The sequence below is a fragment of the Pseudovirgaria hyperparasitica genome (assembly GCF_010093815.1).
Source record: "Pseudovirgaria hyperparasitica strain CBS 121739 unplaced genomic scaffold EJ05scaffold_26, whole genome shotgun sequence".
NCBI lineage: Eukaryota > Fungi > Ascomycota > Dothideomycetes > Acrospermales > Acrospermaceae > Pseudovirgaria > Pseudovirgaria hyperparasitica.
Genome location: NW_022985574.1, coordinates 259,297 through 284,374, shown reverse-complemented (window position 1 = coordinate 284,374; position 25,078 = coordinate 259,297). Strand labels below are relative to the sequence as shown.

General features: G+C 47.8%; 12 protein-coding genes across 12 annotated transcripts; 4 read left to right on the top strand and 8 right to left on the bottom strand.

The window, feature by feature from the left end:
- Nucleotides 1-99: 99 nt before the first annotated feature.
- Nucleotides 100-1,684, top strand: EJ05DRAFT_515303 (uncharacterized protein; the record flags this gene model as incomplete). Its single annotated transcript, XM_033748589.1, has 3 exons — nt 100-126; nt 191-1,035; nt 1,495-1,684. 3 exons carry the CDS (start codon nt 100-102, stop codon nt 1,682-1,684), a joined length of 1,062 nt encoding a protein of 353 aa, XP_033595394.1.
- Nucleotides 1,685-1,902: 218 nt separating this feature from the next.
- EJ05DRAFT_445875 (uncharacterized protein) lies at nt 1,903-3,340 on the bottom strand (the record flags this gene model as incomplete). Its single annotated transcript, XM_033742201.1, has 2 exons — nt 1,903-2,621; nt 2,668-3,340. 2 exons carry the CDS (start codon nt 3,338-3,340, stop codon nt 1,903-1,905), a joined length of 1,392 nt encoding a protein of 463 aa, XP_033595393.1.
- Nucleotides 3,341-3,732: 392 nt separating this feature from the next.
- EJ05DRAFT_234698 (uncharacterized protein) lies at nt 3,733-5,009 on the bottom strand. The gene is made up of 4 exons (XM_033739998.1): nt 4,395-5,009; nt 4,248-4,344; nt 3,942-4,200; nt 3,733-3,880 (listed from the first exon to the last, which is right to left on the bottom strand). The coding sequence occupies exons 1-4, from the start codon at nt 4,923-4,925 to the stop codon at nt 3,844-3,846; spliced, it is 924 nt and encodes a 307-aa protein (XP_033595392.1). The 5' UTR covers nt 4,926-5,009; the 3' UTR covers nt 3,733-3,843.
- A 1,760-nt stretch (nt 5,010-6,769) lies between these two features.
- On the bottom strand, nt 6,770-7,565 carry EJ05DRAFT_234665 (uncharacterized protein). Its single transcript, XM_033739997.1, has 2 exons — nt 7,505-7,565; nt 6,770-7,450 (listed from the first exon to the last, which is right to left on the bottom strand). Exons 1-2 carry the CDS (start codon nt 7,530-7,532, stop codon nt 6,903-6,905), a joined length of 576 nt encoding a protein of 191 aa, XP_033595391.1. The 5' UTR covers nt 7,533-7,565; the 3' UTR covers nt 6,770-6,902.
- A 1,391-nt stretch (nt 7,566-8,956) lies between these two features.
- Nucleotides 8,957-9,417, top strand: EJ05DRAFT_234658 (uncharacterized protein). Its single transcript, XM_033739996.1, has one exon. The coding sequence runs from the start codon at nt 9,142-9,144 to the stop codon at nt 9,382-9,384; it is 243 nt and encodes an 80-aa protein (XP_033595390.1). The 5' UTR covers nt 8,957-9,141; the 3' UTR covers nt 9,385-9,417.
- A 1,074-nt stretch (nt 9,418-10,491) lies between these two features.
- Nucleotides 10,492-12,563, top strand: EJ05DRAFT_505573 (uncharacterized protein; the record flags this gene model as incomplete). The annotated part of the gene is made up of 4 exons (XM_033747716.1): nt 10,492-10,639; nt 11,366-11,710; nt 11,773-12,411; nt 12,463-12,563. The coding sequence occupies 4 exons, from the start codon at nt 10,492-10,494 to the stop codon at nt 12,561-12,563; spliced, it is 1,233 nt and encodes a 410-aa protein (XP_033595389.1).
- A 1,858-nt stretch (nt 12,564-14,421) lies between these two features.
- On the bottom strand, nt 14,422-15,127 carry EJ05DRAFT_480853 (uncharacterized protein). The gene has a single exon (XM_033744950.1). The coding sequence runs from the start codon at nt 14,915-14,917 to the stop codon at nt 14,585-14,587; it is 333 nt and encodes a 110-aa protein (XP_033595388.1). The 5' UTR covers nt 14,918-15,127; the 3' UTR covers nt 14,422-14,584.
- Nucleotides 15,128-15,853: 726 nt separating this feature from the next.
- EJ05DRAFT_480852 (uncharacterized protein) lies at nt 15,854-16,265 on the bottom strand. The gene has a single exon (XM_033744949.1). It carries the CDS (start codon nt 16,179-16,181, stop codon nt 15,864-15,866), a length of 318 nt encoding a protein of 105 aa, XP_033595387.1. The 5' UTR covers nt 16,182-16,265; the 3' UTR covers nt 15,854-15,863.
- Nucleotides 16,266-16,402: 137 nt separating this feature from the next.
- Nucleotides 16,403-17,698, bottom strand: EJ05DRAFT_234575 (uncharacterized protein). Its single transcript, XM_033739995.1, has 2 exons — nt 16,703-17,698; nt 16,403-16,564 (listed from the first exon to the last, which is right to left on the bottom strand). Exon 1 carries the CDS (start codon nt 17,489-17,491, stop codon nt 16,805-16,807), a length of 687 nt encoding a protein of 228 aa, XP_033595386.1. The 5' UTR covers nt 17,492-17,698; the 3' UTR covers nt 16,403-16,564; nt 16,703-16,804.
- Nucleotides 17,699-18,004: 306 nt separating this feature from the next.
- Nucleotides 18,005-19,742, top strand: EJ05DRAFT_505571 (uncharacterized protein; the record flags this gene model as incomplete). The annotated part of the gene is made up of 2 exons (XM_033747715.1): nt 18,005-18,307; nt 19,491-19,742. The coding sequence occupies 2 exons, from the start codon at nt 18,005-18,007 to the stop codon at nt 19,740-19,742; spliced, it is 555 nt and encodes a 184-aa protein (XP_033595385.1).
- Nucleotides 19,743-21,084: 1,342 nt separating this feature from the next.
- EJ05DRAFT_490533 (uncharacterized protein) lies at nt 21,085-22,601 on the bottom strand (the record flags this gene model as incomplete). The annotated part of the gene is made up of 3 exons (XM_033745891.1): nt 21,085-21,218; nt 21,264-22,034; nt 22,586-22,601. The coding sequence occupies 3 exons, from the start codon at nt 22,599-22,601 to the stop codon at nt 21,085-21,087; spliced, it is 921 nt and encodes a 306-aa protein (XP_033595384.1).
- Nucleotides 22,602-23,728: 1,127 nt separating this feature from the next.
- Nucleotides 23,729-24,703, bottom strand: EJ05DRAFT_234374 (uncharacterized protein). Its single transcript, XM_033739994.1, has one exon. The coding sequence runs from the start codon at nt 24,430-24,432 to the stop codon at nt 23,836-23,838; it is 597 nt and encodes a 198-aa protein (XP_033595383.1). The 5' UTR covers nt 24,433-24,703; the 3' UTR covers nt 23,729-23,835.
- Between the last annotated feature and the right edge of the window lie 375 nt (nt 24,704-25,078).

The window sequence follows — 25,078 nt, the reverse complement described above, 5'->3', positions numbered from 1 at the left end:
CAGGAAGTCGCGGGTATGTTACCATCGAGCTTTGACGACGGACGCCTCTAATATGTGAGGCGGGTGCTAGTGCGATGGAATTCGGCCAGTGTGTACAAGATGCCAGAAGAAGAACACCGGTTGTCAGTATGAGTTGCGAGCCGGTGTTTCTCGTCAAGTTGCCTTGAAGATCTTTAACGTTGATCTGAAGCGTGAGAACGCCGACTTGAGAGAGCTTGTATTACTCCTGAAGACGAAGAGTGAAGATGAAGCAAAAGCAATACTCAATATGATCAGATCCCACGACGATCCTCTCAGTGTTATCGAGAAGCTTCGACAACATAAACTGCCTTTCGCTTGGTCCGACACGCCGGGCCAGGACTCTGATAAGGCTGACGAGAAAGTCATCAAGAGTGCGATCCGGGTCCCTGCCCAGCCGTGGACAAGTGTGGCGACCGACGAAGTGGTCTCGGAGCTGATCACTGCCTGGTTCGCTTGGGAAGACACGACACTGTTTTCGTATATCACACTAGATCTTTTCGTAGCAGACATGAAAGCAAGCGATCCAGAGCGTGCGACATTTTGCTCTCCCTTCCTCGTCAATGCCATCTGTGCTGCCAAAGCCATCAGTTGCATCGCACGAGCTCATAGAATGAGAAGTGTCCACAAGGCCTTCAAGTCCATGGACAAGCCTGCCGCAGACGCAACGTCTGAAAGTACATGGGAGCTAAGCGAACGATTCCTCGCCGCTGTGAAGGAGCACTTGGAGCTTCAGTGCGGACGGGCTTCGCTTCCTACCATCCACGGACTGTATTGTCTTTTTCAGCACGCATCTATCTCAGGAGTAGATCGGGCAGGCTCGTTCTATCGACTTGCTGCGATCGACATTATAAGCCGTCTCAACCTCACAAAGGTAGACCACGTGCTCAAAAGGGACATATTGCATACTGCTAAGAACCGAGCTAGACGACACCTGAACCTTCAATACCTGAATTTGGATGAACCAGAATGGCTCGCCTCGCTCAAATTTTCTCGCTTTAGCAGATGTCAGGATATGTCAGGATAGTCTATGACAAGGGTTAATATTTACCCATCAAAACACTTTCAATTCAAGACCTTCACACTCTATAACCCATTTCTCAAATTGGTGACAAATGTTAGAAATACCGGGAGCAGTTAGTAGGTGAAGGGTGTATATCCTGGCGAAGAATTGTAACGATACGCACGAATCGGCCATCAACGCTGTGCAGTTATGCATTGCCAGCATGATCCTCTGTCCAAAAGATAATCGGAACGTCGGGAAGTTAAGCGCTAGACTTTTTTAGTCATGGTCCAGGAATACCTGCATCGTGTATAACTATGCACGACTCGAAAATGTCCCGCTAGGTTGACATCGTCTGCGACCTATCTATATATTCACCTTATTCACATCTCTTCGAAATAGTTTTATTGCAAGCTTATTTCCAACTTCGCACATTGTGCATCGTCAGCATTACTTTAAAACGTCACTTGCAGTATGGCTGACAACCCACCGCCTTCGAAGGACGAACAAGACAAAGCGAGACGCGCAGTTAACGAAAATATTATGAATAACCCGGCGGGCACAGCACTCGTTCAGGCCGCGGGTCTCTCCTCTCAGCGCAAGAGACAAGAGCTCAAGGAAAAGAAGGAGAAAGAGGAGAAAGAGATGAAGGATGACAAATAGGTGCGTCATTCGATCCAGTACTCTTTTCCAAGTTGACAGCACCGAAGCTGTCGCTCCTAACATTTTGACAGTCGTTCCTTTAGCATGTCATGCTTCACTCGAACTTGAGGGTGGGTATTGGTGGGGCAGTGTACGCGATTCGCGACACATCGGTTGACGAATTCAGTCCACATTACGGTCTACAAATGTACTGAACACTATTAAATCGAATCAAGATTTTATTTGAGAAATTTTACTGCATCACCGTATCCATCCAATTTCTTCTCATAATCTCTCAGGTGCTGCATCTTCGTTTTCACGAACTCATTTCTCTCGCCTTCTGGAATCGCCGCAGCAAGTTCATCGAAGTCAGGTACTGCCGCCCGAAGTTTCTGGAAGGGGACACATTTTGGGCCATTAAATCCTTCCCAAATGATATGATGGAACCACATTTGTCCTTCCTTTTGCTTCTTCATCATTGTTGAGAGTCTCTCTTCCATAGGCGCAATATCTTGAGACGTGTCCACCTCTTCCTTCTCCAGCGCCTGAATGAGTATATCCAGGTATTTGCTATACCTTTGGAGCCTCTCGTCTTCGCACGCCCATTGGTTAGGTCTATCAATCACTAGCCAACGTGGCGGAGCACAGAAGAGTTGGTATGGTCCGGCATAAGACCACTCCCAGTCGAGTACTGCGACGATCTTGAGGTCTTTTGTGTTATTGACCATCATATTTGCTGGGCCGAAATCATCGCAAATCAGTTTGAACGGGCCTCGGTCGTAGTCGTGTGAAACGAATCGTGGGACCAACTTCTTGAAAACACTCCAGAAGGTGTACTTCAATCTCGCATCTTCTTCATCGTCAATGGAGTTTAATTGTTCGATGAGATGTCGCCAGTCTTGTTCTGCAACGTACTGTAGATATTCGGCTGTTGAAGAAAACGTTGTATTCCCAGGACCTATGAGGACGTTAAACCAAGCTCTGTAACGAGTGGATTGACACACAAAAAACATTGACTCCGCCAACATTTAAGATTTCATGTGCTTTCCAAGTCATAGGGCGTGAGGATATTGTCGCAGCGAAATTGGTATCGTCGTCATTATGCGACTCATTGGATAAGCTGCCGATCCGGGGGAAATTGAGCTTGGAGAGTTGTAGCATGAAGTGGGCGATCTGCTTGTAGATAGTTTGAATGTCTGCATCTTCGACGTCTTCTCGGAGCATTCTGGACTTTTGGTCGTTCTGATCGCGGAGAAAATCGGCGAGACTGACACCTTCGATGAAGGGGGTAATGATGAAAGGCCCTAGTTCAAGCTTGTTTTCCGAAGCCAGTCCCCAAGCCTTCACTTCAGGTACAGGAATATCAGTGTGCTCGCGAATGACTTTCATAGTCGCAACTTCAATTTCGATCTTCTCATCTGGATTCTTCACCTTCCCGTCGATAGGGAATCGCACCATCCAAGCTTCTCCGTTCGTGAAAACGACCTTACAAGTCCAGTTGAACGAGCCACGTTTTTCTTCGGCGATCGCTTCGTTGGCCAGGTGGCAAGGTAGGTGAGACTGATGGAAACTCGACACCCAGCTCGTCAACCGTTCTCCCCGGCATTCTTGGAATTTAATGGACCAATTGAGAGTCCTGCTCAAATTTTCAAGTTCGGTGCAGCTGTCCCAGTCCATGAGCTTGAGATGCGAGCTGGATTGTAGCCGTCGAGAACAGGGAGATCGCGGTCGATGAGAGGGTCGTATTCGATGAGCAGGATCGTGGAACAAGAAATGAGAGGATGTTCGCGCGGAAGTAGGAGAGAGTGTACCGAGAGGATTGCGAGAGTGTACGGGAAAGAGTGAAGTGTGTATGGACGAGAGACACGGGATGCCTTGGAGCGGCGTGATAGAGCAACCCTGCAAGGGCTTGGCATTGTGACAAAGCTCCAAAGCTTGGTAGCTTTTGGCCTTAGGCATGCCAAGCAGTTAGTAGAACTACTCGTCAAAGAGCTGATCGCGCCCTTTCATTCCATTCCCTTTTCGCTCCTCCACAATACGTTTGACCCGCACCATTTCATCTGCTGCGAAAAAACCGTTGCAAAAACCCATATCGTCGCTTGCTCCAGATTGAAGATGAGATCAGCCACTGGGAACGTACTCACCTGGACCCCATTCGGTCCACCAAGTAGAAAACAGGTTCAGGTTCGAACAATAGCCAGACTGATGCTGTTGATCCTGAGTTGTATAAAGTACCAATCAATCGACAACCAACACACGGGTCGTGCGCATTACATACATGACACACCACCCAATCTCAGCATTTTCTTGTATCTGGGAGACAAAGCTATGACCAACGAGGTCGCGGAGAGATTCTCTGCGCTCTGTCATCGATATGAAGTCGACGGCATTCTCTGACCACTCGGCCAAGTCTAGGAGCGTGTATGGCCGATGCAGCTTTTCTCGCTTGTTCATCATGCTCACCAGCATCATTCCCAGTGCCGAAGATGGTGACTCTTGCTCATTGATCGAGCTGTCGGGGTGTCTCTCTAGAATGTCTAGAGCGGTTAGCCTTGAGAGCAGTATCTAGGTGGAGGAGTCTTACTAAGCTTCAAAGCCCCCTGGATAGACACGAGAACATTAGAGCAAGTCACAAGGAATGTCACGTTCTGCGATTGCAGAAATAACAAAGCATCAAGCGTCTATGGCCAGTATCAGCTTTGCAGCTACGGACATCAAGAGTCATCCAAACCTGTTTTGCAATGATGGCCAGCTCCTTCTCCTTTATACTCCTGGGGCACCCGACCATATGGCCTAGGGAAATAGCCATGTTTTCCAGGACAATATATGAAGCGTCGTCGTGATTGAAGATCTCGTATATCTGACAGATGTTCGGGTGTCTGCGTACCTGCGAGGCTTCCAGAGCACGACTTGCGTCTCTGGTACTTTTGATCATATACAAAGCTCTTGATCCTGTAAGCTTCCGGACAACAGCAACAGCACCACAAAGCTCCACCCGATAGAGACTCTCGTACGACGACCATGGTGATAGCGACGATATGGGGATTTGGCCGCGTGGCTGAAGGGCAGAGAATTTCTCGGGCACAAGTCGCAAATCCCTCGGGTTTCGAGAATCAGACACAAAGCTCCGTTGGCGTATGCGTTTTGGTCTTGATACCTCGGTGATCTCTAGGATTTGTTCATCCTTGTGGTCACTAATAGACGAGCTTGAGCTGCTTCCAGGCCAGACAGTGTGTCGTTTCGTTTCCGCCTGCATAGACATGTCAAATCGCAGGAGTGACCCAGTGACTACGAGGGTTGTAGTTGAGGTGGTTTTGGTATCTGGCGTATAAAATATCGTTATTTTGTCTATGAAGCTTATATGATTCTCGTCATGTACATTTTGCGCTGACCCAAATTTAGTCTTAGACTTGAAAACAGCAGTGCGCCCTCAATGGCCTGGAATCGGGTCTTGACCCTGCCTTACTTGTGTGCCAATATGGACACATGACATGTTACTAACAATGCGACAGACTGAGACCGCCTGTATCGGCGTCAGGGAAGCCATTGAATAATTCCCGCATTCGGTAACTGAAGACTGTGAATGTCCATCCCTGCAAGTACATAGCGATAGCCCCATCTCTGATTCTTTCGTCGCCCCACGAAGGGAACACCGAAAAGTCTACGGATCTCTATCCACCCAGGCTCTAGTTCGACTCGGACATGATGTGCTAGCTTTGGAGTTATACGATAAAGAAGTTCTCCATCCCCCGTGTCAAAGGTCTTTAGTAGCGTGCGAGCCAGGGCTGTGCCCCCAGGGCAGAAGACAAGACGCCTGGGTTTGCATTGCATACATGTTAGAAGATGATCTTCGTAACGGGTAATGATTGATATCTCGTACTCGGTAGGCCCTCAAGAAATTGATCTTACAATTTGAGGTAAGAAATGGACCGTGGGAGCAGCCATGCTTGTCAGTAACTCGTTGTTACTACTCGAAGCGCATGGCGAGACGAATCTATATAAGGCAGGCTTTCCTATCTACTACCCTTGCGTGATTGATCCTGACATTCCACGCCACTCTCCTTGTGTGGACTGTTATCCACACCATCCAGTTTCATCTGTCCTCGCGCGGCGCGACAGTCTCATAATGGTAGCAGACGTGAATACACTGCACTGGTCGCGGTCCGGCCCATTTTTATTCCTGGTACCAAAAATAGCCATAATGTGGAAGGGCGCTCAAGACGCTTCACACATTGCGCCCCAAGAGATGATGGGGTGTCATACACATTTAGAATGCCTGCACCGTGCAGTCTAAATGCACGCCTTAACCTTGTTCCCCTCTTCCACTAAGCTTCGTGCGCCATATCTAAACCCCTTCTCTCAAGTGTAACACTGCAGCATCTTCAAAAGTCATGCTAAAGTTTGCTCTCCCAGTGATTCTGATCTTTTTAGGCATAGCGACAAGCATGTCCTGGCAAGATGCTCGGTCACCTCGATTGGTGATGTACTATGATTAGTAAGCATATCCTGAAGCAACTTTAGGCGGAGCAAGATACTAAACGGGCATCAGATGGCATCCAGATGCCTCGATAGATTTGATCTGTTCCAAAGGAATCACGCATGTTATATTGTCGTTCATGCTAAGCTACCAGGCTAAGTGGCTAATTATCGTGACGTAGAACAGCTCTAGGAAGATGCAGCAAGCTAATAGCTACTCAACACTAACGCCATCTCAGAGAGTTTTCTCATCTACCGTGGACGACCCGTAGCGAATTATGTGATCCTTCGAGCGCCCCTGTAATGGAGAAATAAGCATGCACACAGTGGGAAGTATCGATGGATCATGCCTGATGCCACACGGCCTCTCTTGCTGCTCTTCACCGTTGCTACGCTGCTTCGATCTGTCGAATGGAAGACAGGTATGAGTTGCTTGATCTCTGCAGTGATGAGAACTACAGGGCGCGCTGGTCAGTACTGAGCCTTTCGACTATCTTTAATTTGTTATACAGGATTCTAGACTGCCAAGACTTTGGCGAGAAAACAATGGCGCCAGTGTACGCTACAACAGAAGACTCAGTAAACAATACAGTGCTTGTCCTCCATCACTCACAGCGTCCGCTAGTAAGCCAGTACAGTGCGCCATACAAATGATTCAAACAGTAGGGGCGTCAGTAAAGGTGCCTCGGCCCTTGTCAGATATTTTAAGTCCCGCTTGTGGTTATTTGCGCCTGGAATGCGGACCCTTTAGCATCATTCACACCTAGCAAAACGACTGCGCTACACGAGCATCATGTCTCAAGCAAGCTCGCAAGATGGTAACAAGTATCTGATCAGCCACTAGGGCACCCTTTGCTTCTCTGACACGCTCCACTAGATTCTCCCATGACACTCGCGTGTTTCGGTGGTACCTGTGCATGTTTCCCGTGTCAACCCCAGACCTTAACACCGGCACCAGGGCTATCAGGTCTGCGTAGAGCTCTGTATTGTTCAGTTGCGGGAAGAACAGTCCTCGTGTATCTTGAACGAGATGGGTGCGGAAATGTGCTAGATAATTGTCGTGTCGCAAGAAAGTCTGACGACATGGTCCTTTAAGACTGCATTCAGCCCTGTGCAAAGTCGCACCAGACCAGTAGTGCGACCTGCCAACAGCAATCCCCAGCCCCTCCGTACATATGTCGTCTATAACATGTGGCGATGGACAAATAGAACGGCCATCAAGATTAAGCTGCGAGTTTCGGTAGGTGACAGTATACGGACTGGAGGGTTGATTCTCGGGCCACTGGCAAGGTGAGCTGCCAAACTGCTCACCTAGCTGCATAGTCAGTAGAGTACGAATCACCTTCCGGTCTCGTCCACCACGACCTGAAACAGAGAGGTGAATTGTTGACATGACGTCTATCAACCATGAAAGAATACCACTATGACTATGCTGTATTATATCTATACCGTAGTAGGCTATACTAGACTCCAGGATTTACAGGGTTAGTGGAGCCGTCTAGATAGTGAGCCGTTAAACCCACGGTACTGAGCCATGAGATCCACAAAGTCATCGCCGCTCTCCAATCGGCTAGGCCATGCTGAGCCACAGATTCCGCTAAGCTATCTCGGAATCTATATCTGAGCCAAACCATGTCAGTCGCCTTGGCTATACTAATGATAACTATACTGGGACAGTGTATATGTGCTATCAGGCTCGCAGGAGCTTCTCCTCCGGTCTACGGGTGCAGACCAAGCCGAGTCAGTTACAATACGACGACACGTACATTATGTTACTTGTCGTTCAGAGACTTGCATAGTAATTCTAATTGAGAGCACAAGCGGCAAGGCAAGCCTGATCGTCGCACTGAAGACTCTGTTGGAGGATTTGCATCCGTCATCGACTACAAGCTTACCTTCACCTTTTGAATGCTACAGTAATCGCATGCTTTGCGTAGTCGATTCGATTTCTGGGGCCTCTGTCCGTCATTGTGGTGCTACTAATGTTGAGTCCAGCTTGCTGTTGAGCTTGCTGGGCCGTCTGTTGTGCTTGAGCGGCTTGTTGCGCGGCTTGCTCGATAGGAGAGTTGTGTTCGTGTAGTTCGATTGCAAGGACGGGTCGGTGAGTGAAGGCTCGATGTCAGGATATGTCTCTGGATATTGGGACATCTTTGATACCGAAAATCGAAGAATCGAGTCGAATAGCATCACTGGTCCGTATGGTATATGGTAGAACGCATCGTCATGAGGATAATTTTATACCACATAGTTGCAGACGTATTTAGTCTACCGAAACAAAAGATGTAGGATGTTGTTGTTGAATAGTAGTCATGGCGAAAGCATCAAAGGACTTCCACCAATGACTGGGCTAAAGCAGTAGTCAACGCAATGGTTGCACTGGTACCTGCCACCAACGATTGTGGCTACGGAGTCTGTGTGTCCAGTCTGGTGAACGATCAGTATCACTGCAGTCTATGTCCATGCTATGAGCAGCTTCACTCTGGCAAATCGCATCCTTCCGGATATCCCTGCACAACGAAATGGAGTTCCAGCCCTGATCGCCCACTGGGTACTACAGCGTGTCTATGTCCGGTAAGAAGTGAGATCTCTGTGGGCCTAAGGTTCTTGCCACCTGACATGGGACCATCGTGAGCTCAGTCGTTGGAGACTCAGAAAAGTTGACGGAGCCAGTACCATCAGTGATTCATCCTCATAACACACCAGAATCTAAATTTATAGAATTGATTCTCTAGCGAGTTCATCTCCGAAAGCCTGCTAGATACATGCAGTAAATCGATTGCGCGTTCTGTCTGACCTACACGTTATGATGGGGTTGAAAGATAATTGCAGCACATCAAGCACCATTACAAGAGAGCACAATGATAGATACTGTAGGTCTTCCTCCACCACCCCTGACAGGGTGACGCAGTATACGGGCGGCTGGTGTGCGACAAAGCGGCACTGGCACTACTGATCGTCGTATGCGGGATCAAAAGTAAGTCCTCCCGCATGAGATTGCTTCGATGTATGGGTGCATGGATTGCCGCCAAGAGCAGCTTTATCCTGCCAAATCAGACCATGCAGGATATCCCTGCACAACGAATTGGAATTCCAGCCAACTGGCTGGGTATCATCATGATCTCGTCTGGGGGGTTCAATGGCTTGACGTGCCCAAGGATGAGGCGATTGCACGGCCAATAAAGATTGGCCATACGTGGGGCTGCCTCGAAGTCTTCCCAGCGCGACTTTGGTATCGACGACCGTAACCAAAATTCATGTGCCAATGGTGTCTCGATCGGTGCCTCTTTATTTCAACCCGCTTTCTATTAGGTCAAGCCGTCCGACGGTCCAGGTGGACACGTCCATTGTGACGATACCATCTGTTAGTTTGACCCCTGCAGCTACCAAGTCGTGCTTGGTTGGTCGAGGCAGGCGACATGGAATGAGACGAACGCCGCCCTGTGATGGCCAGTAATTGGATTTGATAATCCTTCTCGACCCACATGTTAGGCAAGTCCGCCCCTACCAGTGCCTAGGAAGCTGGGAAAGAGGGCAAACCGGAAGGAGTGTCTTCGTCACAGGAACACTCCTTTTTTGTCTGTAAGAAATTCTTTCTCTTCATAATTTATTTGTAAAATCTTAGCTAATTCTAAAATTTAACTCCGGAGTAAAAGGAATGTCACCGGAGTGTGCTCCGCCACTCCGGAGTATAACTCATAATCCCCCATCACTGTGTAACTAAGAATATACGGATCGGCTAATGAAGTAAGGCACTGAGTCAGTATAGCGGGACGACCAACCCTTAGATTCGACTGAATGGGTTCACGCCGGAGCTGTATTTAGATTGGCGTCATGGGATAGACCGACCTCAGGTTTCTAAGAATTGATCAAAGTGACTCATCGGTAACGTGATGTATCTATCTTCGATCGATTTCGAATCTGATTTTGCAATCTTGAGTTGGGACGAGTCAACCCCATTACCGGCCAGGGCCTTTGATAGTTGATAACTGGTAGAAGATTCACTCTCCGGGCTGGGAGATGTCTGTGGCTGAATCTCGTGCGGCGTCAGCTTTCCATGTTTCTTGCACAGAGTGTCCTCGTTCATGATCCACTCAAACCAACAAAGTAGCAGAGAGGGACTAGGAGAAAGAAGGCCAACACATAAGGAATCCAAAGGAAATGATTTCATAAGTCGAAGTATCATTCGTCACGGGATTTTAGCTGTCCTTACTGTCGCCATTATACCAGCCAGTGTGTGTACCAATAAGGTAAGTCTGTCGCACGGCTATCAAACGTTGCTGATGTTCCAGGGGATACCGTACTCACTATCTCTCACCATCTTGCTGGCTTTGTATAAAACGAACACCTTGTTTATGACGTTACCTCCAGCAATTCAGATGACCGTTGCGTTAATTCATGCCACACGGAACAAAACGCACGGTGGTCGAGAGGCCAACCAAGAGCATTCGAATCTTGGTTCTGAGGAAAAATCTCTGGATTCTTTCGACGGAATAAACGACCGTCGGATGAGCGGAATGAGCTTCATGTGCAGAGGCACATTTCTCACTTCGTCCATCCCTCCTCCAACTCAATGCACAAGTCATGTCTAATACCTTGCTCTCTCCGAAGTCATCTTTAGGCGCCTGCCGTGGAGGGTAATCCAGTAGCAATGCTGCCACTACACAGAGACACGATCCTATTTCTTATATCTCTTTTCTGGGCCTCTAATATATAATGGAGATTAGTATCAGATTATAGCTATAGACGCTTTCTATCTTTCTAACTTATTATTTTTTAGAAGAATTAATGAATAGAGCTATAAGCAGAGACTTAGAGAAGGTAGTATATAATATACCTAGCTAGACCCGTGATAGATTATGCACTATAAATTTCGAGACCTTTTTACGGACTGTTTTCGAGGCTATACATCTACCATTGGCGTTCTCGGATCCGGGTCCTACATGGCAAGGAGCTAGCTCCGCCTCGAAGGATAATTTCGTTACAGACCAGAAAGCACCTGTCTGTTGGCCCTGCATGATTCAGAGATATGAAGTAGGAGCAGTCCACTCTTCTAGAGCCATAGCTCAGCAGACCGTTTCAGTGCTACCCAGGCGAAATCGATCTCAAAATCCAAGTCATGATTGGAAACTAGGCTGCTGTCGTGATACACTTCCTGATCTTATGATTTTTCTCCCTACCACGTATGTTCCGAACATGAGTATACTGAACAGTGCTAACAGATTATAGCCTGGATTTCCGACCTCCACAGCAAAAAGACGTTAATCGAACTGTGCGAAACGAATGTCCATGATTGGGGAAAGTCTATGATCAAGATCCAATTGATGCCAGGATGGCGCTTGCCCTGGCTTGAAGTTGACGTTTATGAATTCAAGCCGAGTAATCCTGTATTGTTACGGCAATTCCAACACTTCAAGGACGCAAAAACGGGCCAAAACATTCGTGTAGAAAAGGCTTCGCCTCCACTTGGGCTACAGAGCATTGATTCTACTGAGGATGAGACCAAATATGACACTCACGTCAAACAGATCGCTACTCATTTCATGCCCACCTTTGTCGGACAGTACTATGTGGGTGAAAAGGAAGAATTCGCGAAACAGATGTTCGAGTGTCTAGTTAACATCTACCCTACTCAGGGAGCCGAATAGGTATGAGCGCACATGCCCGTGACGTGGTCGTTGGACACCTTGCTAATAACATGGAGGAGAAATTACTGACGGAAGTTTATTATCTCATAATCACCACCTATATTGTTGCACACATTTTGACCATACCTGACGAACACAAAGTTGACATCCTCTCAAAGCTATCAAACTATAGACCAGATGACTACGGCGACAAGACTTCGCCGCGTCTGGCGAACCGACAAATCAAACATTTCTACGCACGATTACAGAGAGAAATGGTGAAGATGCTACTAGGACGTCTGCAAAACATGCTGGAGGGTAGTAAAGGCTACGATAAATGGACCGATGCGTTCATTATCGTTCTTGGTTTAGCCATTGCTGTCGAAGGCATCCAGAAGAATGTTAACAGTATTCTGGATGGTAGAGTGGGTCAAGGAGATTTTGAGAGGAGCTTCGCGGAGGAAAGCGCAAATGAAGCTGTCCGAAGAATTGACGGATGCTTCGACATTATCATAGAGCTTTTCCAAAAGAAGTATGCTCGCAGCTGTAATCCGATCAAAGATTGTAAAAATGACTGGAGCGCGAAGATCACTCAACCGGGAATGATCACATGCCTCCAGAAACTAAGTTCGCTCATCCAAGACAAAAGTACAAATTTCATTCCCCCCTTGGTCACTGGATCTTTGCTAATTTCTCCAGGGAATTTTCTTGAAGAGCGGACACGCGTGGCCGTTTCCATGCACAACTGGCGACAATACACAAGCCGCATTACAGCAAGATTTTTGCTGTCTTTTCTATAATTCGAAGATTACATAATGAGCTCCACCGCTCATGATGAGGACTACAGGAGGCTTTATGTAATATCTGTTCGAGTCCAGGGCTTCTCCTTCTTCTCCTTCTTCTCCCAGGCAGACCGGATGCAGACTCACTCGAGAAGGGAGCCGACGGCGAAGAGAGCAAGGAGGACGCCGAGGCCGCGAAATTAGAGAGCACACAGAGACGAGAGCTTGACGGAAAGATTTGCCTTTGGCTTTTGGATTTTCTTGATCAAAAATAATATTAGACCTGTCCTCTTTGTCTATGTCTTCTTCAAATACAGTGATTGCTGGGTAGTGTGGCAGAGTACCGTGCCCTCGTGTCCAGCTTTCGAGTGAGGGACGACCAGGGGCGCTGATTTGGTTGCAGATGAATGCATTGCGGCAGAGAGCTAACAAATATTTCCCTCGTAAATCTGCTACGCATCTTTCGGGAGTCACGTGGTCATGATATGCACTACGATGTCGGTATCTCTAAGAGGTATAGCTGAAGCAAGAAAAGCACAGATTTGGTTCCGAGCATCGAGGCGCCGGCGAGAAACGGACAATGGTGACTGCGGTGGAGTGCATCAGCGTGGATGGGAGGGTGCTGTCATATTCGTGGTATCTTCGCCGATTTCTTTACTTTAAGGCAGTAGTGCTACAGTAATCGCGAGCCGAGTCATGTGCTCTGTCTTAGCTACCTTGACTTTCGACGACTCAATTACGGTAACGATAAACTACTCTTCTTAGGATAAATAACTCTAATTTTACTCTCCCTAAAGGCAAGACGATAATAGTAGAAGCAAACCTGTCCATTATAGCTCTCGTAAGAAGCATAACTAAAAGCAAATGGGACGACCCATTCCGTGAAGTGGTCTTGGTCTAGAAAGTAAGGCATGAGTGAGTAGTCTTTGAAGATCTCACCAAGCTCGAAGACATGTGGCTTAAAACCGGGCTTCAGAATAAAACTCCCTACTTCAAAGAGAGAGAGAACCCATTACTTGTTGAAGAGATGGAAGGCTCAGTATGCAAACTACATTTTCAAGATGGGGCGGGCTTTACAGGATGGACTGTGGATTTAATTACAGATATGTTCAAGATTGGGTATCGGGTTAAGGAAGAAGGCGAGCACATACACTTTGTTTACGCTGTTGAATGGCATGACCCTTCAAAGCTGGTGGAAATAGTACCTCGTCAACCGCCGTTGACGGAGGTGCACAACAAGACCACAGTTTGGTAGACCTCGGTACTTTTGTTTTCACTGAGCGCTTTGTCCCTGCTTGGATAATTGAGACCCACACACAGACTTTTGTTCTCAGTCAGTATTATGATTGAGGCACGTTCAAAGCGTTGTCTCTGACAGATTGCGCGATCTCTTAGATAGTCAGGCTCAGACTATGTATACAGATCTTTTCCTGTATTTTGAATGAATGAATCTAACTCTTGAGAGCGACGTAGAATTGATGACACCGTGTCAAAAAGGCGACCCCCTTGAATTGAGACAGTCAAGTCATCTTTCCATGTACACCTCTGAAGTCGCTTCATTCCCGTGGGGTAAAATTCCCGAGAAGGACAAAGATCTTACGGGGGCACAGGGCCTGTGGGCGCGGCGACAGCGCCCACATCTGCAGCCTCGGGCCCAGGGGCCGTCGGGGCGGCAGCAGGCGACGATCCTACCGGACGAGCCCTCATGGCCATGGTGGCGTCCATGGCACCACCACCCTGGTGCAGCTCAGGGGGTTTTTGAAACCTCAGGTCGATTTTTGACCTCCAGAATAACCTTATTTTTAAGCGCTTAGACGGCGTCCGTCTATACTAAATCCATGGTTTCTCTTAGGCTTCTCTTAATTTACCGAAGTATAGGCGAAATCGAATAGATTCGAGTTTTTCGACGTGCGAAAAATACTTGCTGCTCAAAAACGTCGATTTTTGACCTCTAACTATACCTAATATAGGTAAGTTTAGCCATCCCGAAGCCACATTCCTTTAGTTCCACGCCGTCTTCCTTTAGTACCACGCCGTCTTTAAACCCTGGTCATCAGCTCGGGTTTTAAGCTGGAGGTGAGATACGGTTTCAAATACTCGGCGGAAAAACGGGAATTGGAGGTCAGAAACGTCAAAAATCGAAGGTCAACTGAGGTTTCAAAAACCCCCTCAGGGTTGCTCTGCAGGTGGTTCTTGATAGCGCGATCGTACAGACGCGTGAGGCGGGCGACCTCGCTGCGCACGCTGACCTCGTCGACGTCGATCTCGTCGTAGCCATGTACACCCTTCTGTATGCCCAGCCACATGATTTCGCTGTTTTCTATCTCATCTACGACGCGCTCGAGGTCGTCGCGGAACATGCGAGCGCGCATTGACTGGCCGCGAGAGCGCAGATAGGTGACCAGGCCTGCGATGACGGTGCTCAGGGCGCCGAGGAAGGCAACGGTGACGTGGCTGATGTTGGCGGCACCGAGGGCGGTGAGGGCTGCGCCGATGACGATCTTCTTATTGGAAGTTTTCTTAATAATATCTAAATATACTTTTAGATACAGTTAGAAAGCTTTCTGGAGTCTTAATTCTAGAGTTATCAAAGAGAATATAATTTCTTATGGAAGGGGGTTTTCATTTATTCCTAACATGCCTGAGGGGCGAAGCTACCAACGACTAAGCCGCTACGGAATTGACGCTGCCAAGAACTTGCTGAGCCTCCTACCAGAGTACGTGGATATGCAGAGAGCTTCCTGCGCGCCCTCATCACTGCAAGGTATAATGCAGTTTATCAGCGAAATGCCACGCAACGTTAGGCACGTGGAGCCTGCGCCCTCTCAATCTGGGAACTTCGGTAGAGTAAAGCGTGACAAAGTTGATTGACAGTCCTGTCTAGTCTAGCTAAGTAAGACCTGAGCAATGTACATGTAGTCTGATCAGCTTAATTTAGTCCGTGTTCCCATTCATTGCTCTCACTCCGAGGCAAGTCTCTAGGCTGGCTGCGATGAAATGTAAGTTATAGAGATGTAACAGGAGTCCTACATATAACAGGCATGGTGACTAGAAAGAGAAACGTTTGATCATATGCCCGCCAGGTACAAAGATAAATACGAATGTGAGCTTGTGATGACGCAGTCATAACGGCGAGAAGATAGTAGCCCGTATTGAACTGGTACTTAGCTGTTGCCATCTTCTTTCGAGTACTCGTCCTTTCCACCCAATGCTTGAACACACTTGTGATAACCTTGACTGTCTATAAACGCCAAAAGATCTGGGTTGTCCACTTCTGAAAAATTTGCCAACCCTGACGTCATCGTCATCGGAGCTTCGTCAAACCACTTGGAGAGGAGCAGAGGACGGAAGCTCACAGATCGATGACCCATTGATGCCAAGCTCTGTCCTCGACACTTCTGATGTCGCTCGCTTCTCTCCACTCTCACCTGCGCCACCCTTGTCAAACAAAGTTCCATATCCATACCCAAACTCGACGCAGAGTGTTCTTTGGGGCACTGGAACAGGGTCTTTTGTCGGGGGCACGGCTTTCCCAACAGTAATGCTAGGCGATCCTGTCCACGTAACAAGTACCGGGCATGACTTGTCAACATCACTGTCCCTACTGCTGTGTGGAGTTTCACTCTGTCTGAGCATTGATTTCTTTCGAAGGTAATATAAGATCTGCGTTAGCTATGTCATATATCGATAAATTTACAATTTGATCATGAGATAATTGGCATATGAAACAAATAATATTGAAGTTGCTCATATCGAGCTGAAACACGTATAAGCTCCTAGTCGGACGTCCTATATCATGACTTGACGTTCACTTAGTTAACGTTGCCGATGAAGCGGTTTCTGGATGGGCACGAGACCTAGCTGAATTCGGAAACCTACGTCGAATTCGGATACATAAGGCGTCAAAGCACAATGCAACAGGCTATCTTAGGCTGAACTATATTATGCAGCTATACAGCTCTCAGATAATTACGATAGGGACCTGTCTGTAGATAACTATGAATGCCATCACCGACAGTCTCAGATAAGCCCGAGGTTAAACCGATGCTGTCTCGCTTCTTGGTCGCAGAGCTATTAGTCTCCGTTCCGAACCGTCGTCCTCTTGCTGCTTGCAACTGCTCGCGATCGAGTCGACAGAGTTTTTGAGTTCAAAGGACCAGTCCTGGAACTGCTCGAGATACGTTTTTACGCTATCGAGATCCCTTCGTGTACCATCAGCCCATGAGACCTCATGCGGGGACAGGTAGAGCACAGTCAACTTACCACCGGAGCGCCGTGTTCTGCTCCGTGAGCCGGTCAATCTGCTTTGATGCAGAATTCATCTGCTTTTCGAGTTGTGCGTTGCTTTGCTGTAGCAACTCTCTGCTTCCCTCTAGTGCAATTACTTTCTCCTCCAGGCAGTCAATCCTGCCTTGATAGGAACCTGACTTCTTTTCCAAGTCAAATGCTCGAGCATCCAGCCGAGTAGAACAGAGCTGGAGCTGATCTGTCCAATACTCTTCCTGGGTCATACGAAGCTCGAGCAATGCTACCTGCTCAGGGAGTCCATGATATGGGTCTGTCTGGACGACCCGAGGCTCACATTCTCTCCAAGAGATATCTTCTGACGTGGTGTTCCATGTTGCGGTCGTCTCCTGCAGCGACTCCCAGTTTTCTTGTTGGAACTCGATTGGCCACGGAGATTGACATTGTGCCCTCAGAAGATTCAAGTCCGGCTCAAAGGAGTATTCATTGACGTCAGCGAACAAGTCGGAGGAATCAGCTGTCATGTGTCCAGACCCTAGGTTGTTTCGATATAAGATCGCCGGTGGAGAGCTCGAAGGAAAGGTCCAATTCTCCCAAGTGGCATTAAGGTTGTCAGGGCCACCAGCACAGAGCGCAACTTCGCTGTCTGGAGGCGTGATGCTGTAGATACTCATATTTGGACGGCAAGACTGGTCATCCATCGTTGTACGAAGTATCTCCCAAGCAGCCCTCTAGCTTGACCAAACAGGTTTTATACTATACATTGCTTAGAATCATCCCTGTGTATCATCAAACATGTTTCATGGGCTATGCTAACGATGTGCTACCAAAAAAAGATTACGATTTCAAAGGCGTCCGGGTGCAATACAGTATGATGCTATATTTAGCAAACTTGGCCCAGTTTCGGGGATCCAGGCGTATACTAGGATCAAGCAGACGGCTGAGGACTTCCTTTGCACGACCGGTAACGGAATCTCGGGTGTCGGACGATCTGTCTATCTCGCACACGCACAAAAGTCTGTTCAATGCTGTATCGAGAGTACTAACTAGAAATGAAATGTAAAGAGATCAGCTGTAATGACGGCCCGCTTCGGATCTCGGACCGGATCTTGTCACTTTCACTCCGTGCCTCTTCTATTTATAGCTGCTTTTCTACTATACTTAAGGGGCTTTCACTGTCGGTATGCCTAGAAGTGTATCCCTACCTATCCAGTATGGGGCTAATCCGTTCGGAAAAGGGAGTCGACTTTCCGCCAATCTCGCACCCTCAACCTGTTAAGTCTGGTTGTCTGAGAGTCTCGAGTTCAGAGAAGAGTTGCAATGGGAGCGAGAGCGCTTCTGGTATACTGGCCGACTTCGATATACTCGTTGCGCCCGAGGATATCTTAAGTCAGTCCAAAGACCTGGGACAAATTGATCATATGCCCGCCAGGTACAGTGAGAAGGACGAATGGGGGCTGGGCTTCGCCGCAGGTGACTCCAGTTCTTGCGAGAAGATAGTAGCCCATATTGAACTGGTACTTGACTGTTACCATCTTCTTTCGAGTGCTCGTCCTTTCCAACTAATGCTTCAACACACTTGTGATAACCTTGACTTTTCGAACATCATTAATGAACGCCTGCCATTGCAGCCAAGCCGTGTTGAATCTGTGCGCGTCTTGCGATGCACTTGATTTCTGCAAGCTGTCTGTAAACGCCAAAAGATCTGGGCTGTCCATACTCTGGACTTCCTCGTTATCAAGTATGAGTACCGAGTCGCAGATTTGGTAAGGCTTGTCGACAGTCCAAAGGCCAGTCTACTTTGGGGCAGGACTTCAATATGAAGCCTCGGCAAGTCCACTTCTGAAATTCTTCGCTGGAAAGGGCAGGTGGAAGCCGATGTGGTTTCATGATCAGCTGGCGACTAGTCACCAGGACAGAATCTCTCACGGCTCAGTTTCAATCGTAACGATATTAGCGTTGAATATTGTAGTGGCTCAGTAAAGTGTGACGGCTCAGTAAAGTGTGACGGCTCAGTAAAGTGTGACGGCTCAGTAAAGTCTGCGGCTCAGTAAAGCCTTAGTGACTGAGCATACATTACCGTAAGTCACTTCGTATGAGCTCTTTACCTGGGGTATACTTCGCAACTTGATACTTTATGTGAAATAGCCCTACCTGACTCGTAGCCATGGGCCAAAAATTGGTCAATGAAAAGTTCCGCAAGGCTATGGCGCAGATATCTTCATCGTCATAAGGCGCGGTCAAAAGATTTATATATGTGACTCCGAGGACGGTGTCTCTTGGCTGACAGATCTGAAGATGCTAGTAAGATGAAGGCGCTGACCATCTGGGAGAATGTACTAACAAGGCCAACAGGACCAGAACTACCCCATTCCGATTCGCGTAACGCCAAAACCATTCGAGACTTGCCCCCGTTCCAAGAAGTTGAAATTGGTTCAGAGAAGAGATAGGGTAGCCGATGATGTGATTGCGACAGAGGGATGATAGGCTATGTACAATACAGATCATTCCACAACAGTACGCGAGTAGTCCGCGTGACGTACATGACATACCATTCGAGGTCAGCATCACCATGAATTTGGGAAACAAATGTATGAGCAGCAAGATCTCCGAGAGATGTCGCACAGTCCGTCATAGATATAAAGCCCAAAGGCATCCGGATATTCCGCCAATACAAAACCTCCACTACCTATTCCTTAGAACCCCTTATATCATCATCGACCGAAGAAAAGACAGAGAACGAATGTTGACGAGGGCAAGCCCACAGCCGTCCTGATCTACGCACGGCCTGCACAAAGCCATGTTCGGCCACCAAAGGCTGCAGGGACCATAACAGATGCAATCATTGCATTGAGTGCAGTTCTGCATGAAGATAAACCGATTAGGGGTGTCATTAACCCTCGCAAGGAAGCTGCCTATGCGTATGCGTACGACGTCCTTGGACTCGGATGATTATGACGATCCTTCCCCCGATCTGAACATTGCTAGGCTACGAGGCAAATACGTGAATGACTTTTGCGCTTTGCTGCCCCGGCAAACGCGGAAGTGTGGTGAGCATTCCTCTCAAACTGGTCCTTGGTTATCCTATGGAGGTAGCAGTGGGTTTGGGGTCACAAGTGGGGAAAATTCCTCAGCCCCAACGAAGAATCGCTGTACTTGTCATTACCGTGAAAATTACCGGTATGAGTGCGCCAATGCTTAAATCCTTCAAACTACCGTACCTCAAGTCAATCCATGACGGGAGCAAATCCGAAATGCTAACAAGCTTCGATAAAAAGCCGAGTATCACCGCGAAGATCATAAGGCAAAGCAAACTGAAAAGGAGCGCCATCCCCCCTCTGACCTTCTTCGAGTCTAGACCTGGGACATAGATCAAAGTGCCTTGGAATATGAAAACAATACAAGCCAGCCAGAGACTGAATGAGCACATGATCCCGGCAATGAGTATGTACAAGAAGATCGGGACTGTAAACCGATTTAGCTTCTCGGCTAGTGATGAAAAGCCTGGCATAACAGACTCGAGGACATGGAGTGTGTTCGCGGGTAGTAGAGAGGACAAGTCCAGGGGAAGATCTCGACAAGTCGTATTATTGTCTAAGTTGACACAGTAGCTCTGAATGCCAATGGTGATATTCCGTGGTAAAGCGATGTTGGTCGGGTTTTTTGCTTTGTCAATGATATTACCGGCCGTGTTTTGAACCTCATCAATCACGTTGCCTGTGGCCGTTTGTGCGCTGCCAACGGATTGTATATGATCACGTCTGGTGGTTCCATTGGAAACCTCACTTCATCACATTTCATGCTAATAAGATCTAGGATAACGCTTAATCTCATCCCAGGCCACAGACCGGGGATTGTTAAAAGTCTATCGAAGACGGTGGCAAGCTCTACATTCCTTTATCTAGTATATTGCTCGAGCCCTCTTCTTCTGAAATCGGCTAAGCGAGCTTTCCAGTGGATTTTAAGAGACGCATCACCCTGACGCTCATACTCTCGCCGATCTTACTGTGTATATCGCCATCGCATGGTCTTTCCTCAGTAGGGGACTCCTCAGCAAGTGCCATTCGAAGTTGCTGAGTGACATCTCAGAAAGGATCAGCCCTTTAGTTCCATGTTATACGTACAAACGACTGTTAACTACATATTTCATCGTCAACGCGCAGACCACTTCGCGCCACACCACTACGCATCTCACATATCTGGTCTGATCATCACAATCCCTTTCAGCAACTTTTCCTGAATCACGGGGTTGCATATCTTGATCGCACCCCTCTCTACTCCACTGGGCTGCCTGTTAGCCTGCAAGTCCCAGCTTCGCGAATGATTCTGCCAAGATATCTTCATTCTTCCTCGAGTCAGGACTTTGCCAGGTATCGAAGATGGCAGAGTCTTCAAAATAGGCCAGCACAGGGTTCGACGTCATCAAATCTATTTTTGAAACGCGCAAAAGTCCTTTGGCAGTTATAAACTTACCACTAACCGCAAGCCTTTCGATCCAATAGCTCGACAAGCGCCCATCACGACTGTACAGTTCAGATTCTTGTGTGATCAACTTCCAGTCTTGAATCAACCGACGAACCTCCTCGATTGATACTTGAAACCATTCGATATGATCTTTTCCGCACGATTTGCATCCTAGGAGACAACGTCTTTGAGAAGCCAGCTCGAGATGGATCAACTTCTCCATACGCTCTGGGAATGCGAAAGCTTCTTCATACAGTAGGCTAGCCTGAGGATGGCATTTATTCCACTTTGCCATTCTTTTCTTTATAGATTCTTTGACATATCCGATCTTCACATATCCCGGAGCAGATGGGCAAGCAAACACATAGACCGTTCCTGACTTAGCCTGATTTGGATTTATCTGCTTCCGAAGAACTTCTTTGACCGTATTTGATAGATCTGACGAACATGGACCGAACCGTGGTATAAATAGTTGAGGATCGGTTACGATAGATTCTTTGATGAGCGACTTTGGGCCTGAAAGTTCTGGTAGGAGTGACGCATCGTATTTCTGTACGAGTCTGCCCAAACATTCGCTCTCTTCTTCAAGTTTCTGGCGATGGGTGTTTTTACAAACATGAAGCAGAATGATATCTTTCAGAACGGATTTTCTCTTATCCTGACCCATAGTCTCGATCACTTTGCCTAGCTTCTGGCTTTCTTCAAGATCATTCGTGCTGATATTGCCGCCACAACGCTTCGGCCCTTTGACTGGAGCAATGCATCGCGGATCAGTTAAAACTGGGGGAATTTGGTGATCATATGAATAATTATTGGGAAATGTCATCGCCCTTTTTTGTTCTGTTATATTGTAGACTCGCAAAGTACCTTCTCACTTTTGTCGAATAGCGAATTTCTTTCCAGTAAATCACAGTGGTGGGATGTAGAAAGGTGGCCAAGACGTCACAGGAGGAGACTGCCAAAGGGTTATGAGGACTGGCTGGAAAACAGATATTGACTTTCAGTAGAATAAAGGGCCTATTTACGCGATCAATTAGGAAGCGCCTCCTTCCATCCAGCTGATGCAGAGTTAAGACCATTCATGTACGTGATATCGAGGCAGCGGGGGAGCGGGGGAGCGGGAGGTCCATTATTTGCACGCGCTAGAGCCTGCAGTCAGAAGATACAGCGCATCGGCACGGCCAGTCGTTCCCTTACAAAGAAAGACATGAGACAATCGTCCCGCAAAGGCTCTCTTTCCTCTACCTTATCAGAAGAATTCTATATTTTATAAGCATAATTTGTCTGCGAGTGCGGTCCATCGCCTCCGCTTATATTCTTGAGATGCTTACGTGTCCCATTAAACATGGTAAGGTACCTACGCAAGGCTACTTCACCATTGCCTTACTCCACCTCAGCTGGTCCCTTACATTGCCAGCCCACCTCTTTAAATCTACCACAGCTTAGCTTACTACAACCTGCACGGAACTGGTAACCACCAATCAGCAGCTGCGATGTTTACTCAGTGCAGTCTGTTGAGATGTGTCGCTAGCAACCATATTTCCCGTCTTTCCTCTTGGCAGTGCACGTCTTAACACCTCTTTCAGCTCAGCCTGATGAATAATTACAGGCCATCCTCTGACGAATATGATCGACAACTCTTTGCCAGCAAATACGACGTCCTCCTCACTTTCTTATCGATGCTTCGCCCATGACGGCTTTCCAAATAATGCGACCACTGAGAAAATGCAAGATGAGAGCTTCCACCTCCAACCTTCGCTGGCGGCAATGTTCATCTGCACTCCATTCTTCCATGTATCCGAGGTTGTGAGCATCGTATTGCCATTACGTACAAAATTTGGTTCAAGAGATGGTAAGGATCAGGGGCGGATGCGAGATGCTGTGATTCTGTGGCGAATAGGCTCGGGAACATAGCTTGGGCTGAATGTGGATGCATACCTGTCACATGGGCACATCAAGCAGTAGCAGGTTTACTGTTCTTCGTGTGAAGGCAAAGGCGCCTATCATCGAAAGTGGGGGCACAAACCGTGTGGGATGTGGATGAGCAAGTGGAGGAACTCCTCGTCATTGAAGGCCAACATCAAGTATCACTGGTCCTCTCGGCCTCGTCGAGCTCAAGAACGGCTGTGATCCATCTCCCACACCGCTATAGTCTCTGGAGCCATTGATATGGTACAGGATATGAACTAGATCAAGCTTAAATCTTTATCAAACCCAATCCACTATCATGCGCTCGCCCTGCAATTTGACGAACAACAATATACGATTTCAAGATCGACGGAAATGGCGCGGATGTTCGCTTGTAAGGTGATCTATTGTTCTCTTCGCCCAGACAATTGAATTGACGTACTGTCAGATGCCACGTCATCTCTTTGATGCATGATTAGGTAGCATCATTTCCCGTCAAGGTGGGCATTTCCCCACGGCGCTTGAGATTTGGAAGTGAGGCAACTGCATAACCGCATATACAGGTGTCTTCGTCATTTGTGGTACTCTACATGCAGCCTGCTCGCAACTTAGCCTGTCAAAATTACATTAACGCTCTGTTGACCCCGCCCAATACGCGTCCCAATCTGCGGATCTAAGCAGGAACTTGAGGAGGAGAAGTTGGCTCTCCTGGAAGTCCCTGTGTACCCTGGGGTCCCTGTTCATCTTGTGCACCAGGTATGCCATCCCTTCCATCTCTACCATCTCTACCGTCTTTGCCATCTCTGCCATCTCTACCCCTTTGACCCTCTAGACCGGGCGACCCGGACCTACCTGCTAAGCCGTCACGTCCTGGCGATCCCGTTTCACCACGCTCGCCAGCTGGTCCTTGACGCCCAGATATCCCTTGAGCTCCGGGTACCCCCTGAGGTCCAAGCATTCCTTGAGGTCCAGGCATTCCATTAGGTCCGGGTACTCCCTGAGGTCCAGGTATCCCTTGTGGACCACATGTGCCAGGTCTAGCCTGAGGTCCTGGAGGACCAGGGGCCCCATCAGCGCCAGCTGCGCCGCGAATTATACGGAGTCTCCTCATCGGAATGATTGAGATGCTTTCAACATCCGAGTGGTACACATTTTTAGATTTTTGAGATACGCAGCATAACACCAAAATCAGTATGCCGAAGACAAGACTGAAAGTAATTATGACGCCTATCTTTGCTGAGTCGGAGGTATTGTCGCGTGATTGAAGCATAATAGAGTTAAAAAATGGAGAGCGTCGATGGACAAGGCTTCGAGATATCCCTGTGAGCGAAAGAGATCACACTTCTTGAGATCCAACTGACCAAAACCACTCCACATTAATAGGAATGCTCTTGAGTAGCAAAAGTTCGAAGAATGTATCAAAGTGCCGATAATTGATTGATTAGAGCTATTTGTCGTAGCCAATGATCTATGCTAGACAACCTCCAAGAACAAAAATTGTAGTTTGGGATATGGCTTGGACAATGTTCATACTAAAGTCAGCAGGCAACATATATAGTTCATGGAATTCGTAATAGGAACCAACAATAGCGGTGAGGGTCCTTGTCAGTAACTGCCTGATTTTTGACTGGATACAGATACGAGGATAGAATACTGCAGACAAGTACCGCGAATCTGCGGGGTTTTCTCATTCGAGAGCATCCGCATGTATTAGCTGCAAGCCGCTTCTGATGGGCCTATGAGTAGCTTGCTCCGCACACGCCAAGATCTAGCTATCAAAACACGTCATTTCTATTCCATGTGACTTTCAATAATGTCTGGGGGAATCAGGGCCCAACGATGCAAAGTTACGATCGTGACTACAGGAGGCGGCGTAAAATCTGCTGTTAGGGTAACCACCAAGTTTACGATTCCAC

Bases quoted from the DNA above. Each gene is read 5' to 3' on its own strand.
- EJ05DRAFT_234698 (XM_033739998.1), bottom strand. From the start codon at position 4,925: ATGTCTATGCAGGCGGAAACGAAACGACACACTGTCTGGCCTGGAAGC. The intron at 4,201-4,247 runs GTAAGACTCCTC...TAACCGCTCTAG, and splicing joins CCAGGGGGCTTTGAAGCTTA to ACATTCTAGAGAGACACCCC. The intron at 3,881-3,941 runs GTATGTAATGCG...TATACAACTCAG, and splicing joins GAGATTGGGTGGTGTGTCAT to GATCAACAGCATCAGTCTGG.
- EJ05DRAFT_234665 (XM_033739997.1), bottom strand. From the start codon at position 7,532: ATGTCAACAATTCACCTCTCTGTTTCAG. The intron at 7,451-7,504 runs GTCGTGGTGGAC...CTATGCAGCTAG, and splicing joins AATTCACCTCTCTGTTTCAG to GTGAGCAGTTTGGCAGCTCA.
- EJ05DRAFT_234658 (XM_033739996.1), top strand. From the start codon at position 9,142: ATGTATGGGTGCATGGATTGCCGCCAAGAGCAGCTTTATCCTGCCAAA.
- EJ05DRAFT_480853 (XM_033744950.1), bottom strand. From the start codon at position 14,917: ATGCGCGCTCGCATGTTCCGCGACGACCTCGAGCGCGTCGTAGATGAG.
- EJ05DRAFT_480852 (XM_033744949.1), bottom strand. From the start codon at position 16,181: ATGCTCAGACAGAGTGAAACTCCACACAGCAGTAGGGACAGTGATGTT.
- EJ05DRAFT_234575 (XM_033739995.1), bottom strand. From the start codon at position 17,491: ATGGATGACCAGTCTTGCCGTCCAAATATGAGTATCTACAGCATCACG.
- EJ05DRAFT_234374 (XM_033739994.1), bottom strand. From the start codon at position 24,432: ATGCTTCAATCACGCGACAATACCTCCGACTCAGCAAAGATAGGCGTC.